General features: G+C 35.1%; 1 protein-coding gene across 2 annotated transcripts in view; it reads right to left on the reverse strand.

Moving 5' to 3' along the window:
• The window catches only part of TNKS (tankyrase), a 229,331-nt gene that overhangs the window by 92,909 nt on the left and 117,818 nt on the right, over nucleotides 1-18,604 (reverse strand). For both annotated transcript variants that reach the window (XM_025393840.1, XM_025393841.1), the window contains exons 4-5: nucleotides 16,332-16,368; nucleotides 15,510-15,585 (exon numbers count right to left, since the gene is read on the reverse strand). In XM_025393840.1, coding sequence (XP_025249625.1) covers nucleotides 15,510-15,585; nucleotides 16,332-16,368 — 113 coding nt within the window. The remainder of the gene's footprint in view (nucleotides 1-15,509; nucleotides 15,586-16,331; nucleotides 16,369-18,604) is intronic.

Consider the following 18,604-nt stretch of genomic DNA (forward strand, 5'->3'; position numbering starts at 1 on the left):
CAGCATGGTACTGGTACCAAAACAGAGATATAGACCAATGGAATAGAACAGAGTCCTCAGAAATAATACCACACATCTACAGCCATCTGATCTTTGACAAACCTGAGAGAAACAAGAAATGGGGAAAGGATTCCCTATTTAATAAATGGTGCTGGGAAAATTGGCTAGCCATAAGTAGAAAGCTGAAACCGGATCCTTTCCTTACTCCTTATACGAAAATTAATTCAAGATGGATTAGAGACTTAAATGTTAGACCTAATACCATAAAAACCCTAGAGGAAAACCTAGGTAGTACCATTCAGGACATAGGCATGGGCAAAGACTTCATGTCTAAAACACTAAAAGCAACGGCAGCAAAAGCCAAAATTGACAAATGGGATCTCATTAAACTAAAGAGCTTCTGCACAGCAAAAGAAACTACGATCAGAGTGAACAGGCAACCTACAGAATGGGAGTCTTTCTTGATTCCTCTCTTTTCCCACATACTATGCTCACCCCATCAGACTATTTCTCTTGGCTATGCCTCCAAAACATATCCAGAATCCAATCACTTCTCACCACATCTACTGTCACCAACTTGATGACAGTATCCCGCTCAGCTGGCTAGTGGCAACAGCCTTCTACTAGGTCTCCTTGCTTCCAGTATAATCCCCTTAGAGTAACACAACATGACAGCAGAGAAATCCTGTTAAAACCTAAGTTAGATATACAAATCTTGTGCTCAATATCTTCCAATGGGTCGTCTTCTTACTCTAAGAAGAAACTGAAGTCTTTATAATGTTCCAGAAGGCCATAAACAATCTCCCTGACTTCATTCCACCCCGCAACTTTCTGACTTCACCTTTTCCTCTCCCCTTTCTTCACTCCACTCCACTCCACTTCATGCAACTCAAATGCCACAATTATCAGTTAGCTACAACCACTGAGAATTAAAGTAACTTCTGAAAAATTAAGTTAGTAACAAAATATGAATATTTAATTTCACACATAACTTCTTAATAAATCCAAACAGTGATGGAAAGTAAAATCTTCCTAAGGATTAATATTAGAATTAAAAGTTCTTATGGATTCATAATGTAGCTATCTGCTTTGGAAGACCTATATACTGTTATGTGCCGAGAATACAAAAATTTAATTACTACATCTTTTGTTTTCCCTACTGAGCAATAAAATCATGACAACTATCAGTATGTCTAGATGTATTATTACATATTTACTCCAAATGTAATTTTAGCATTTACATTTTAATATAAAATATATGTTGTTATCTCATGAATGGCTGCTGGGTATAGGAGAAAAGGTTTCCTTGCTCTGATCATGCTGGGGAAGCTCTTCAAGTTAAAACTACCATCTAGACAGAATAGCCTAGCATCCAGCTCACCTTTCATCTAAGAGCATAAAATAGAAATATTAATTTTTAATTTCTTAGGACTATTATTATTGTTAAACAAGATTTTTAAATGAGATTCCAAAATACCAGTATTCCAAATAATTACCTCTTTTCTTCTCGTTCTGTCTTTGGACGGTACTTTTTTTTTTTTTTTGAGATGGAGTCTTGCTCTGTTGCCCAGGCTGGAGGGCAATAGGGTGATCTCGGCTCACTGCAGCCTCCGCCTCCTAGGTTCAAGCAATTCTCCTGCCTCAGCCTCCCAAGTAGCTGGGACTACAGGCACCCACCACCACACCATGCTAATTTTTGTATTTTTAGTAGAGGCAGAGTTTCACCATGTTGGTCAGGCTAGTCATGAACACCTGACCTCAAGTGATCCACCTGCCTTGGCCTCCCAAAGTGCTGGGATTATAGGCAAGAGCCACCACGCTGGGCCTTGACAATACTTTTTGAAAGAAAAAAGACTGGTCCTGAAAACCACTTGCCACAATCTTTCACTCTTACACATGTGCCAAAACAATAGTTATTTACTTATGTATCTGTTTCCTAATTCACTGTGAGTTCACTGAGAAAAGAGAATTTTAAAGGCTTAGCAAAGTACCTTACATATAGTAGGGTATTTAAAAAAAAATAATGAATGAGAGTTATTGTCAGCTTTTGATTTATATTGCTAAAGGTCAAGAGAGGACAAGGATAATCCAACATGGTGAATTTAAATTTGTGTGACAGATTTACACTGACACTTCAATACAAGCACGTGTGATGTTCGACGCATTTCCTAAGAAAGAATAAAATCACAACTGTGAAGCTGTAAGTCCTCAGAGAGCTCTCTAAACTGTGACGTATAGTATATTTTGTTTTTCTTTAAGATGAAGAGCCAGTTTGACCTAGACTAACTCCTTTGGGGCTTTCTAGATTACCATGACCAACTTGTCCTGGTTTGCCCAGTACATTCCTGATCCTAGGAAACCCACTGATCACAGCAGACAAAGACGGTTGGTCACCCTACCTTAGCCAGGCAATGTAAATCAGTTTCTTCGTTTCTGGATCTGTCCTGAATGAGAAAATTGTGTGTGCATGTGCATACGCTATCAGGTGACATATTGTACTCTACTTTTAGTAGTAAGATTGCTCAATGTACCATCAGTTTTGTAAGCAGTTTTGTAAGTACTACCTCTCTGAACTCATGTGTTCCACATATCATCTTTATAATTTTTTTTTAACTTCCTGCATCTTCCTGTGTCCAGGTCTGGCTTCAAAAATAAAGTATTGTATACGTATTTTCTCAGTTTAACCAGTCTCAATATCAGTTACTTTACATTTATTCACCATTCTCCCCTCAATAGCTCCTTTTTAAATTATAAAATTAATACATTCCCTCTAAAAATTCAAAAAGTAGAGAAAATACTACAATATAAACGTTTCTATTTTTCCCTCCAGCCAAACAAGCCCCCTTCCCAAATGTAATCACTATTTACAGTGGCACAATGGTCATTTCAGATATTTTTTCCATGTATATGAACATGTATTTGTTTCTCCTCTGAGTTCTTTTTGTTGCTGTTTTTTTTTCCCCACACAAATAGGACTGTTATTATGTTCTTCTATGATTAGCTTCTTTCTCTATTAATATTAGTAGATATCTGTCTTATTCTTTGCCATAGCTGTACAGTATTTCCACTGTGTGGCTGTACCATAATTATTTAGTAATGTTCTACTTTTGCTCTGTCTTATCAAAACATATTTCATTTGAATCCATCATTTGGTTAAGATCAATCAGTTTCCTTTCTAAAAATAAAAGATTACGTTAGCCATTAAAATGAAATTCTTAGGAAAACACAATAAACACATAATTAGCTTTATTAAATTTCTATCAGGCAAAAGAGACATGATTAATCTGCTAAGAAACTAAGAAGCAAAGAGCTTAGTAGCTCTTTGAGACAGTGATATTTAGATGAGAACCCTAAACAAATTAACAGCTAGAGAATCGATATAGGCATGAGTCCATGGAAATAAGTCTATTTCATTGCTGATGACTGTCTTTTAAAGGGATTTTTAAGTAGTACCATAATGAAGATCAGGCAGTCTTATTGAGGTTACTTAACTTTTGGAATACTAGAATGATAATTTAAAAGAGAAACCTTGTGGAAAATAAATATTAACAAGGTGAGATGAAAGAAAAAAAGCTATTTTATTTACTTCTTTATCAAAAAGTATGATGCCTCTGATTTGTCTCTTCTGCAGATGACATGACTAGATTCTCTAATAGTTGTATGTTTTCTCTCCCATCATGAGTCTTTCTCTCCGGTCCTGGACCTCTTGGTCAGTGGTTCTTTCAAGCATGGTTCTTAGAGCTAAACACATCTGACCACAGATATAGTGTCATCACAGTGGACCATGGCGTGATACTACTCCTAAAACCTAAGGCTGTTTAACATATTAATATGTCTTTAATTCACAGTCTTTGTAATGGGGGAGATGGGTGACAACAGTGCTGACTTCCTCACAAAGTTGTCTTCCAGTTAAAATGATATAGAACCTTTACAGCAACATGGATGCAGCTGGAGGCCATTATCCTAAGTGAACTAATGCAGGAACAGCAAACCAAACACCACAGGTTCTCACTTATAAGAGGGAGCTAAACAGTGAATACACATGGACACAAAGATGGGAAAACAGGCACTGGGGACTGCTTGAGCGGGGAGTTGGCCGGATGGCTACCCATTGGGTATTATGCTCACTACCTTGGTGATGCGATCATTCGTAAACCAAGCCTCACCAACACACAGTTTACCCAAGTAACAAACCTGTAAATGTACCCACTCCTGAATGTAAAACAGAAGTAGGGGGAAAAAAAAGAATCGGAGGAAGGGACAGGAGGAACAAGATAGAAAAAAAAGACATGTAGGATGCAACCAAACTTTTATATTTGAGATGCTATAAAATGAACAACAATAATTCATTAGTTGGAGGGTGGCTCTCTCTATATCAAATAGTTAAACTATTTTGACATTCATAAAAGATCTTCAATCTATAGTGAGTCTAAGCCAGTGTCCAGTGCAAGATGTAGAAAACAGAAAACATAAGCAATGACTAAATAAAATGACATAAAAGATACAAAAAATTTTAAATACAAATATTTTATTAAAAATAACAGGTAACATTTGGGCATTTTCTCTATACTAAACACTTTTCTAAGTGCATTATATGTATTAGCTTGTTTATACAGCAACTACCTTAGCTAGAAACTACTATTACTTCCATACAACAAATGAGGGAACTAAGGAACAGGGGGGATTAACATGGCAAATTAAAAGCAGAGTCAGGAGTCAATTCCAGGCAGTCTGACTTAGAAACTCTCACTCTGCCTTTCTAATTATCCTTTGTGTGGGGGCTCAAGTTCTAGATAGGATGTTCAGAAATGGACTAATATAGCTGAGGGGCAAGAGTTACTCTTGGCAGACAGGGATCTCCTTGGTTCTGACAACTTGAGCATTCTGATCCATAGGTCAGTACACATTAAACCCTATCAATAATGACAGTGTGACTGTTCCATTGGATGAGCGCCCCAGAAATGTGGAACTCCGTCATAACAGAAGCTGCCTAAAAATAGTTAAATATAGCAGGACAAGGAAGAATAACAATATTAAAATTGGAGAGAATAATTGATTCTGCCTCCTTCCCAGTGCAGGATTTTTCTAGATATCGCTAACAGAGAGTCACTTGGTCTCTTCTTGAACTAACTCCCCTGCCCCAGTTACTTCAACTGCTTATTAATTTTCTGACTACCTTCTTGGTCACGCTCTGGTTGGTCAATATCCCTTCTTAAAATGTGACACCCTAAATTGAGCACTAAATCCAAAAATGGTCTGATCTAAACAAGTGAGCTCTCTCTCTCTTAAGCAGAACCTGTCAGAGCTATCATAGCGAAGGTTCTAACACTGCATTGGGAGGTTGAACTAGCTGACATTAAGTCCTCATCCAAATAAGATTCTATGAATCCTAGATAGATTACATGAGCAGAGATAAAATAACAATTGATACTTCATAGCCTCAGAAAGGATATTCTTCCAAAGTAACAGATGTACTCATGTTTAGGAAGGCATTTTAAAAGCTACAGAATTTATGAAATATAAAACAAGGTTTCTGTAATTCAAGTTGCCATAAATAGTAAAAATTTATTATTTAGTTAGTTAGTCATTTACTTATATTTATTCCCAGGTTCAAATGATTCTCCTGCCTCAGCCTCCTGTGTAGCTAGGATTACAGGTGCCTGCCACCACGCCCAATTTTTACATTTTTAGTAGGGACGGAGTTTCACCATGTTGGCCAGGCTGGTCTCGAACTCGTGAACTCAAATGATCCACCCACCTCGGCCTCCCAAAGTGCTGGGATTACAGGCGTGAGCCACCAAGCTTGGCCAAAAATTTATTTTTAAAGTGAGAATATAAAGACTATCTTTACTTTAAATGTATTAGGAAGAGAAAGAGAAGGGAAGGGAGAAGAGCAGATAAAATTGAACAGGAAATCCACAGGGTAATCTTTGTGAGAATAAAGCTCTGAATGCCAGCTTTATTCAATTTTAACATAACATTATCATTGTGGAATCTTCAAGGGGATTTTTCAGCGGCCAGCAATTTGTGTTTCTCTTTTCCAGCCTCAGAATCAGCAGAATTAAAATGTGTGGTGAAAATGAGTTTCTAGCATGCTCCCACAAGATTTGTGTGAACAAAAATGCTTAGTACTCTCCAAGTGTAACATTAGGTTTTCATCATCTAATGAGAAATAGCTGGTAGATTTTATGAAAAGAAAAAAATTCAAGGTTTCTCGGTCTGATAGTAATGTGTTGTTTTATACTTCATGAAAGGAGAAAAGTTTTCACACTACCCAAACTGCACATAAATTCCTTTTTGTAACTAATATTTGCAGTCTTATGTTTTCATATCTAAGCATCAAAGAGTCTAAGTAATGGACAACAGATAGAGCTTTTCTTGAAAGAAGAAACCACTTGCACTGATCGGCATTTAATAAATTACACAGGAGGGAATCAGTCCACCTTAGATCATTAGTCATTTTAACTGCAAACTGGAAAAGTGACAAATTCCTTCAGCTGATTTTAATGTGGCTAAGAGCTCTAGGATTCTGCAGATATGCCGTCACCTCAAAGTTTCTTAAGTGATAAAGTCCTTGTTGTTTCTGCATTTGTATAATGAATGCGGCAGCCAAAAACAGCCAGGAGCAGAGACCTCTAGTTCAGTTCCCTGCCCACAGCCTTCTCTCCCAATTGTAATGGGTATTGAACACTCTCTGAAAGTAGGAGATAATTTTATGGGGCATTTTTGTAATATTCAAGAGTAGGGTATTATCATGTTACTACTAACAAATTAAAGCATTTTTATTTAGAATTGATCTATTTCCAAATTTACTAGTTTAGTTATCCAAATGTGCATTTCAAGTGATTATGCATAGTATTTACAGTGCTTTTTTAAAGCTTTACTATTGATGGCATTCTTAGTAGAGAATAGAGAAAAACTAAGTTAGTCACTGAAAACATTCTTCTAAAAGGCAGAATAATATGAAGATTTTTGATACTTCTAGAAATTTGTTTTCATAATATAATCCTAATTTAACTGAATGAGATGAGTGAATGGATTAATATGCATATGTGTGAGACAGAGAAGCAAGCTCGAGTGATAATCTCTTTAATAAAAGGAAAAAAAAGGCAGTGATAAAGAAAAAATAACCAGGTATTGACTGAATGCTTAGTATTCCCCTAAAATTTATGTTGAAGCCCCAACCCCCAATATGATAGCATTTGGAGACAGGGTCTTTGTGAGGTAATATGATTTAGATGAGGTCATAAGGGTGGGAACCTCATGATGAGATTAGTGCCCTTCTAAGTACAGACATGAAAAAATTTGCTGGGCCGGGCACAGTGGTTCACAGCTATAATCCTAGTACTTTGGGAGGCCAAGGCGGGTGGATCACGAGGTCAGGACTTCAAGACCAGCCTGACCAACATAGTGAAACCCTGTCTCTACTAAAAATACAAAAAATTAGCCAGGTGTGGGGGCAGGCACCTATAATCTCAGCTACTCAGGAAGTTGAGGCAGGAGAACTGCTAGAACCCAGGAGGCAGAGGTTGCAGTGAGCCGAGATCGCACCACTGCACTCCAGCCTGGGTGACAGTGCAAGACTCTGTCTCAAAAGAAAAAAAGAAAAAACCTGCTCACCAGAAACTGACCATCTGACCATGATTTGGACTTCCCAGCCTCTAGAACTGTGAGAAATAAATTTCTGTTGTTTAAGCTACCTTGTCAATGTCAATGGTATAGCAATCCTAGCTAAGACACTAAAAATGGTCTACAATGAATTAAGAAATAGTTTACATTGGTTTTATATTGTGGCCAAACAACTGTTTCAATAATGACAATTCAAAGTTACAGATAATTTCAGAATTCTTAAATCCATAATTAACTTATCACTTTCTTTTAGCCATTTTTCATCAGGCTGGAAGAATTTCCTGAAATCAGACTTCTGTTTGCACCTAAACAAGCTTTTTTTTACACAATATAGTCTTTTACCTAAATAACTTTTTGTAGAATACTCTACTTCCAGATAACTGAACACTCTGTTCAATCCAAAGGGTACTCAAAATCATAATCATTACAGAGATATTTTAAAATATCTTTATCATGTAATATTTAATCCATAAAAACATGTAAGTTATAAAGCATAATATTAAAACACCATCCAGCACCCATTCGAGAACTGGGACATCGGCAATACCACAGAAGCTATCCCGTGTGTTTCTTCCTGCTCTTTTTCCTTTGCCACTCTGTGACATGGGTGTTTTTCCAGCTACTGCTGTAGTTGTAATCCACTCTACTAATGTGAAGTTTGGTTTACTTGTAAAGGCAGAAAGAACACTTTAAACTTCGATTCTAAGAATTTTAAAAACAGATGCTGAAGTGTCATATTTGTAATTTGGCTTCTAAATAAAATTTTAATAATGACTCACACTCATGGCCAAAGGATTTAGTACCAACTCCCTCCGGTCCCTTGAGCAGTCTAAAGTGGAAAACAGCAGGAAACTCGTGCTTCGGGATATGAGGGCAGGACAATTCAAAGCAAGGACGGTGGCTAAATAGAGGTAAATAGACAACTAAGTTTTATCATTTTGCTGCTTTTAGCACTGTGGTTGGTCCCCTTCTACTAAAAATTCATTTCTCCAACAGAGAAAACAGTGCAGTTGGCATTGGTACTAATTACCCTTACCAGTAGAAATGTCATGCTTGACAAAATAGAGATTGTTTTAGTAGAAGCAATTCCCGAATGAAAAATAAAAAAGACATTTTCAAGTCCTTATTGGTACAAAATGAATATACATAAGCATAAAGATTTTATACAATACATCCCAACATAACTATGCAAGCAAACTTGCTCTAAGGGATTTCAGCACTACAGTAAGATATGCATTGCTCAGCAAGACGTACTCCGAAGAAGTGATTTGATTAGATATATAATTAAACCTAAAGTATTTGAAGAGTTCCCCAATGCAGACTTACTGCATTTTGACCTTCTTGTAATCCCAAGTAGCATCTCAACTAGGATCCATAAAAGTTAGAAATTTAAAACTGGTATGACCTTTTATCTACCAAGATTTGGCAAGAATGGAGGATGATAAAGGTCACTATAGGCCAGAGAGAGCCAGACATGTACGCTCAGGTAATGCTAACACTTTCTTTCTTAAAGGGGAAGAGGGCTCGACATAAACTTTATTGCAGATACCATGAGTGTTCTATCCAGTGAAATTCAATTCTGCATTATGGGTAATTGCTACTAACTCTGCTGAAAAATAAGTAACAAAATATATAATAATCTTGAAATGTCAGAGTCAAAAGGTACTTTAGAGCTCAATGGCCCAAATTCTTCATTTTTTTAGGCTACAAAAATTGAGAACTCAGAGATATGATAAAACTTGCCATGTACACATGGCTAATAACAGCTGAAACTTAAAATCTCGTCTTCTAGCTTCAAGTTCCTGCTTTTTCCCACAATACCATGACCCCAAAAGATGCACATAAAATTATGTTTTTGCATTCCTAGGGGGAAAATACTTAAATTGTAAGATATAAATTCAAAAGAACTGAATATATCTAAAGATGTAAATATATTTGGGAAGATATTTTAAAATCCTCACTTGTTCTTCCAAGTAACTATGAAAGAATCATTTTCAGTAATCAAGCTGAAAAAAAGATGGAATCTTTCTTGCCCAATAGATAATAAGCACTGAGTTATGTTTTCTTTTAGTCAGGTATTTCAGTCAAGTATCACTACATAACAAACCACCCCAACAGCAGGGAATTACCTGGGCAGGTCTTCCGCTCTATGTGGTATGAGCTACGGTGCTAGGATGGCTGATGTCACCCTAAGGATGGATCGGGAACTCAGATGGGGTTAAATTGTCTGGGACGTGTGGATAGTTAGAATCATTAAGAAGCTTCCATATGAACTCAGGTGGGTCTGTTGGCTAGGAGCCTTAGTTCTTCACGTGGACCTCGTCACATGGCTGCTTGGGCTGCCTCATGGTATGGCAGCTGGGTTCCAAGAAGAATTATTACCAGAAAAGAGACTAGCAGCTGCCAGGCCAACTCAGGGGCTTGTCCTGAAAAGGACAGAGTATCACTTGTGCCTTATTTTATTCAAAGCAGTCCCAGGCTAAGCTCAGAGTCAATGTGGCAGGGGGCTAGATGAGGGCATGAATAATAAAAGGGATAGTTTATTGAGGCATCTCCAAAGTACAACCTACCACATAAAGATTGTTAAAATCCTGGCCAAACACAGTATTTGGAAAAAAGTGTTTTTCCACTTTTTTCCGAGATGGGGGTACTGACCAAGAATAATGAGACGGAGGTACTGACCAAGTACCCCCGTCAGGTACTTGGGGGGTACTGACCAAGAATAATGAGAAGGGAGACGGGGGTACTGATGGGGGTACTGCCCAAGAATAATGAGAAACTCTACAACTCTAAAACTTAAATGTAGATACAAATAATTACACTAATCCTCCATCTTTCTAGTTCTTCACTGGATGGGCTTTATGGAATTCCATATGTGGCATTATTTTCAGCCAGATATTAATTTTTAATCAATATATGTTTAAAAATGGGCCTATATCTCCATAATGTATTTCTGAATTTATAAGCTGCTAATTTAAACAAATTTATTTATTAAATGTGACACTGGGTGAAGAGAGGGGAAGGCCAAGCTCCAACTGAATTAATTCAATTATATGCTTTATAGATTACCAGGCAACCTATAGGTTATTTTATCCAAAGCCAGCTAGGACAGAGCTTGGATAGATAATAAAGACATTTAAGGGGAGAGAATGGGAACACTGGAGTACTTAAAAGTATGTAAGTATCCATTCTAGATATATTTGAAAGTTTCAAAAAAATTATCAAAGGAGTAGGAATCTAATTTACTGAAGGGTACTGTGTGCACTGTACTAGGTACACTGACCACATTATTTCACTTAATCCTCTCAAATGCCTCGTGGAATGGGTATGGTTATTTCCATTTGTGCGTGAGTAAATTAAAAACTCTAGAGTCATTGACACACACTTGGAAAGCAGAATAGAACCCAATCCCTTTGACCTTACAGTCTATTTGCCCTATCACAATTTTTCTATGGTGTCTTCAAGGTACAGCACTAAATTCACTAAATTCTACTTTATTTCTGATTGATTTCCTTTTGGAAGCAGTTTTCAAACACTTTACTTTTCTCTGTTTCCAGTCTTCTTCATTATTAACTATTTGGAAGCAAATATTTACAGAAAGTTGACATTTAAAGAAATCCTTAAGTTTTCTGAATTAAAATCATGTTCCTCCAATTACCTGTTCATCTAAATTTGTGGTTTCTTACAGAAGGGTATACTAAATACTAAAGCCTTAAAAATAAAAGGGCCAGGAAAAAACATTCTCACCTTAAATCAGCACTTTATAACTGTATCACAGCAAAAGGAATATTGTATCATTTTAGTGCATTAGCTTCAATGTCTTCCATAATGTCTTAATCATTCTACCAATGTCTAAGCTCCTTGTTAACCAGTACCATCAACCATAGGGTTATCTCCCATGGCACTAAGCACAGTCACCTACACATGGTAGGTATTAAGTGTTGGTGGACAGAGGGAAACCTGAAATACTCAAAATTACATTGGAGATGTTATTTTAAAAGCACCTATCAAATATTAGTTACTTTCAATTATTTGGTGACATATAATAATAGCAATGGTAGGCAGAGTAGATATATTCAAAGATATATTATTTCTATTTGGGAATATGTGCAGTAGTCCCTAACCCTTGCCTATTGCCTGATAAGATGAGGAATGAATAAATTTAGGACATTTATTTTGGAAGGGAATAAAGACAGTTAGAAAAGGAACACAGAAGGAACACAGAAAGGAACCACAAAGAACTCTCAAAAGAGTTGACTGTTGGACTAATTTTATTCAAATATTTATTTTCATTTATTATAAAAGGTATATTTATGAAAATTAACACTGGAAAATAAGAGAATATTACCACCTTAAATTTAGATAGCAAACAAGGCCAGAACATGGGATAATAGCTAATAAAACATCTGATACTGATATAAAACACTGTAAAGGGAGATTAAAGGTCAAAAAAATCCAAGTTTGAAAATATAGGAATAAAGAATTCTAGAAAGGGAACAACCTATCTTAAGGTTCTGGTTCACCTAATGGCAATAATGAATTGTGGACTCTCATGACTAATCATACTGGGTGGAAGGTAGAAGATGACTAAATAATATCAATGTCCGTATGTTTCTAAAAGTGGCCATCATTATAACATGTATATAATTGTATACAAGTATCATTTTAGAGCAACAACAAAAGGTAGCATTTTAGAACAAAAAAAATTTCTGCCTTTTTTTAGGGGGAAAAAAAAAGTCAATAAAATTTCTAGTGTAGCCAAGAAGCAATTTTGATTTATGTGTAAAATAAAAGCATAGTAACGATATAAACTGTATAAAACCTTATTGATGTTTTATAATTTTCAGAATTCTAAAGGTTAGGAAAACAATTGTCTTTGGGAAATAAAATATTAACTTCTCACATATTACCTAATTAGATAATCATCAAGTCACAGCATAGCATTAAGAGTACTTAAAATTTACACTCTCATTGTATAATCCCACATATTACATCAAAAAAAAACCTAAAGTCTCAAACCCCCACATATCTCTAGGCAAATTCCCCACCTACTAACCACTGTATAAGAGACATTTCTTTTCCAAAAACACTTCAAAATTAACATTTTCATGGGCTTTTTAAATTTACAAACCAGGAACTGTAGTAAAAACTAAGACAGAAAAGGGCTCAGTCAAGCAATAATACAGTAATTTAGGAAACTTCTAAAAAAGGATTTGGTTCTACACTGTGTTCTAAAATGAAATTCAGGAAATAAACTTTATATGCCTGACTTACTATATGTGAAAAGGTACCTTTAGCCTCTCATTAATATACAATCTGACTTTCTAATTCTAAATAAACACATGTAAATGTTCTAAAAAAAGGACTACATATCTACTAAGACAGATACTTGTAATTTTAGCAGCTAGATTTGCCTACCTGTTTTCTTGATAACAACAGGGAGAAAATAAAACAAATTGGAATAACTAAGGGATCTTGTCCCAATCTCCACTAGCACCCAGAACATTTAATACCTCGTGGCTTTACTGCAACTGGTACATTTAATAAGAATTACTCTGTGCCATAAATGAGAATAATATCTAAACAGGAATTATTCAATTCAAATCACACAGATGAGCAATTGTTAATTATTTCTTATACGCACAGCACTAAAACCATAAAATAAATGTTTAATTTTCTTTTTCTATCTAATTTAATTTGAAAAAACTGAAAATCTAAAAAAGTATAAGAGTACATTTTGGAACATTATTGCATTATTTATATTTTAGGAATCCTTTGGTACAATAATAATGCTTGAGGTACGTTCTTAAAAATATTCTACACATTATAAAATATACAGTTCTCCCTCATGTTATCAGTACCCAAAAAGAAATTAATAGAATAATATTAATAATAACAAAAAACATAAAATCTCGCATTCACATACTTCTGATTTAATTTTCTAAATGGCAAAGGGTAGATGTTTTTCTCACTCAGAGGATAAAATTATGTCTATCAGGGAACAACAGAATTGTATTCTAAGCTTCTGCTATACGCAAAGTACCAGCCTTGCTCCTGGTAGAAAATACAAGGAGAGCTAATAGAGGAGTAGGAGAAAAAGATATTTATGAACTTTAAGGAACTCTGAATGCCACAGAATCATATAGAAAAGGAACCACAGGAATTTGGATGAGGAATACATTGGTTGTAGTTAAAGGAAGTATATTCTCCTTTAAAGAAAAGGAAAAATAAATGAGTTCTATACACTCGTGTAGGAGATAAAGCAGGGAGAAGAGATAATTTGTTAAAGTATCAGGGATCATGTTCCTTAATTATTATGATTTACTGCACTAGGAATGTGGCTGTCAAAGTAGAACGGTAAGGAAGGGAGAACGAAGCCGTGACAGAAATCAGCTTCTGCTGTAGTACTCTCACATAAATTCTGTAGTATTGAAACGGTTATAGAAAACTGACGTAGGCCGGGCGAAACAAGCTCTGTCTCAAAAACAGCTGCATTTAACCACAGATAAGAAGGCCCTTTTCTACACAGTGAAAGAAATCACTTTATCTACCTGGAGAATCCAAATAAAATCTGGAGTTTAAAGTGCACACAAGAGTGTTAAATTCCCTAAAGCAACTTCAAAACTGAAGGAAAAATGAACAGTTACCATTTTAAAACACTTCCCAAGAGTAAGTAACAGTGCTGAGTAAATCTTTGCTAGTTTATAGCTTGATATGTGTAATTTAACCTTCTATGAAAGTAGAAGTCTCTCCCCAAATTACCCAGAGAAACAAAATACTCACTGGGACATATAACAATATATGAGCTATCTACAAAAACAAATTAACATAAATTATATTCTGAGGGACTCGATTCCTTGCCACTATTTTTGGATTTTATTAAAATAGAGAAAAAGTGGGGAAGCATGCAAAAATTTGATCTGCAAAATTATCACTCACAGAAAAGTAATTTTTTAAAAGCAAAATAGTTCATTATTTCTAAGGCGTACCATCCATCCTGATATTTGCCATAACATTTTCACTGTAGATAATTTTAAAAGAATTCATTCTTTAAATATCAGACATATAATTTTCCTCAATATATGTGATGCGTCTTTAAAAATATTTTAGGTTTTTAGTTAACATTAAAAAATTAACTCTCATTAAAAAAAACCAACTTTATGGTATAGAGTGCATTGGTTTTCAAAGTCTAATCACTGCAAAACTTTACAATTACTAAAGCCATAACGGATTACATTTCAGTCTATCTTCAGCAAGAATACAAAGTAGGTAATGAAGCTGCCAGCTGTATATTTTATATATTACCTTGCATTTATGGCAACTGTATATTAATATAGAATATTCCTCTCTGTTTTAATCTATTTTCTTTCAATATTCCAAAATTAAAACTTAGCCAATACAAATAATAATAAAAGAGCAGACTGTATAGATGTAAAAAAATCATTAACAGCAATTTCTCAGCTTTAATGGAAAAAGTGTTGGTATCTAGCAAACAAATCTTCTTCTGCCAAATAAGAAATCAAAAACACAAATGTCTTAACAAAGATGGGTAAACAGGACACACATATTTCCAGTTTCCATTATCATACCCAGAAAAGAGCATATGCTGTAATTTTAATCACCGACAAAGCTGCAGTTTCATATAACAAATAACTTGCAGTGTCTGACATTTAAGAGAAAAGGCTTACTTAAGATGCATGCTTCACCAGTTCTATGAATGTGTCACAACTGCCAATAACAGATATAGCAGCATTTCATTTACAGTGAAAAGATGCTAGTTAAAATAAAGCCATGTAGGTATACATGCTTATATATATACGCCACTTTCACAAAATTTTGTTGCAAGGCAATTAAAGAGGATTGTATTTAAAATAACTCACCTTTCGCCCATCACTTGCATGGCAATTCACATTTAGAGGAGTCAGTAAAGCCATTAGTTTTTCTTCATTACCACTCCTATAAAAAGGTAGTAAGTCAATTCCTATAAAATTACAAAGCTTCTTATGAATATTTATGCATAATTTTTTCACATGAGAGTAAAATATGGGTTTGCTTTGATTTCTTTTACATGGATCACAAGAAATCTCTTTTGCAATATTCAGTTCAATTACCACATTTCTAATTAATATCTGTTAATTACTCTATAGTGGTATGTCTTAAATAATGTAGTTTTCTATATTTTTGTTTTATTTATCTACATAAAGTCATCTTCTTAATTACAAACAAACTTTATTCTGATAAATGGACTAAAACATTGGAGTTAAAACATACATACAAAATGCTGTAAAGAGCTAATCAATTAAATTATAAACGACCAAGAACAACAACAAAAAAATAGATGAGGATTTTAACATTTACTTTTTGCTCTTCATTCAAGCTTTACTAGAAAAATCTTCAGAAGAAAATGAAGATATAGGTATTTAAATACTCCAAGAATATCACTGGAAAAGCTGGGCAACTAAGGTTTGCAGGTACCTTAAGAAATGTTCCAAATAAAATTAATCTTATAATCATCACCATATGAAAAGATTTTATTATATATACTAATCATGCAAAATAAAGTATATAAAGATTTAGTATCTGCATAATTGCATAAAATCCAAGCAAGACAATAACGTTATATTTTTTATAGTCCTCCACCTGCCCTCCTCCTTCTCTTCCTTAATGCATTATACACACTTAAAATGAATGGAATCACTTACCTAGCAGCTTCTAGGAGTTCGTCTTTCTTGTATTCACCTAGATGATTGCAAAATATCATGCTGTTAGCATTTGGCAGAAGACAGATTAAGAAATGCAGTAGGCAGCAAATAGAGAATTAAATAGAGAAGAAGAGAAAAAGAGAGTCCACACCCCGCTGGGTGATGGAGCCGTGACGTTAGCCAGCTTGTGAAGGCAGCATCACCAGTGCCTTGGAGACGGGCAGCAAATTGACGCAGCTTCTTGTCCAATCCTCAGATGAAATAGCTTTCTTCAGACAACCAATGAATGCTAAATCTCGTGTCCAGAAACACATTCCCTCTGATAAGAGCATGCCAGCTGAAGACAATGTCCCCTCCCCCCTTTTCTATTCAGGCTGTCACAGTATACTTGTGAAGCATAATACATTTTGAGACAAAAGCAAAAGAATGTGGCTCTTTAAAGGTACAAATTACTAGTCTTCTCAAAACTGAAGTTTTATTGGTAATGACACGGAAAGTTAAAAAAAAAACATTAATTACTATTATTGAGCTTTATAGCAGCAGAAAATGCAAATATCAGAACCATGTAGCCTTTGACTCGATAGGGAAGGTCTGTAGACTAGAAATACGTGAACTACGTACCAAATGCCATGAACCTCTTGGAGGCAGCGCTCCAAAAACCAAAACAGTGAATACATTTTGAAACGACAATAATATCCCAACATGCTGTAATCTTAACACTTCATATAAATTCAATACCAATTTGAACACATAATAAATCTTAAAAATATTTTTTAAAAGGAGGTTGGGGTCTTCGAGAATGAGCAGATATCTAACTACTGCGACATGGGTAATTTTTCCCCATTCTGTTTTATCACAATGGATTTTTAAAATATATCAAATGATGAAAATAGAAATATAATTAAAAATCATCCATAATAAATTTCTTAGGGTATTCAAGATCTAACAGATTTTTTTTGCAAGCTCAATTGAAGGACAAAGAATGTTAATAATACAGCGTTTGTTCCTTCAATAAATAAAAAGAACAGCCAGGACTATGATTCAGCTATAATACACTTACTTAGTTTGCTACATCACTAAAGAAATAATTATAAAAAGTATCTTAGCAAATAATTATATGAAAGCAAATACTAAGTGCACATAGAATAAAACGTCAGACTAAATGAAAATGTTATTCTATTACAAAATAAGATTAACTTTTAAAAAATCTTATGTGTAAGTACGGACTTCGCATTTTGTTTGTTTTGCTTAAGAATGCAGAATATTGATGCAAATATTACAAAGACACCTCAAGGCTACCAAGTATATACTTAAATGCTACAACCCATTATTAGCAAATATTCTTTAGCTTTAACTTTGTCTTGCCTCCTGGATTAAGACTAGGTTAAAATCTGGAAACTATAACCAGGTATTTTCAAAGTAAAAAGTTGTTAAATACCTATTTTCTCTTAAAGGAACTTTGTATATCAATAAAGTTATAAGTTTAAGAATATAAGCTAGAATATATGATTTCATGGTCATAGAGTTGGTCTTTCTAATTTCCCATAAATTGTATTTCAGATTTTTTGGCCAACTGACAAAGTAAAGGTCATTTCATTATATCCTCCATCCAATTAAGTTCCTGCCTTCCCAAAGCCCAAGACCTACCTTTGTTAAACATTTTAGGTAGCAATATGCAAGTCAGAGAGTCAACTTAAAAAACTCCTTGTGAGGAAAATGGCATAACCTATGCCCCCAAATGTCTACAGAACCAGGATCAAAGTAAATCAAATTACACAATGTATCTATAAAACGTATTAATTTTGTCGAGTTGCATTTGTTCAGCAGGCCTGTATGCCAGGTTTTAAAGTGAAAGACACTATCGTCTCTGACCTCAGGGAATATTATTCTATTAAAGGAGACAGACAGATTACAGTAGAGTATAAAGAAATCTTATGAAATGCTAGAGAGCTTACTAGCCAGTCTAAATGGGATTAATGATTGGAAGGGCAGTTGGGGGTCAAGGAAGTCTTCCTGGAAGAGGGGAAACTTGAGCAGTTTTGAAGGAAGGACAGGCAATCCTCAGGTGAAGCAGGGTCAGGGAGAAGGAAGCTACCACAGTGAAAGAAGGGAGAAGGGAAATGGTTGTAAGCAGCTCTGTGTACCTGAAGCAAAGGCCACTCGCAGGCGAGTGGGTATGGACGAGACAGAGAAGAAATGGAAACATCATGAATGTCTCTCTGAGCTAAGAAGTTTGAACTTTACTTTGAAAGTAATGAGAAAATACTGCAATA

This window comes from Theropithecus gelada, chromosome 8 (genome assembly GCF_003255815.1).
Source record: "Theropithecus gelada isolate Dixy chromosome 8, Tgel_1.0, whole genome shotgun sequence".
Taxonomy (NCBI): Eukaryota; Metazoa; Chordata; class Mammalia; order Primates; family Cercopithecidae; genus Theropithecus; species Theropithecus gelada.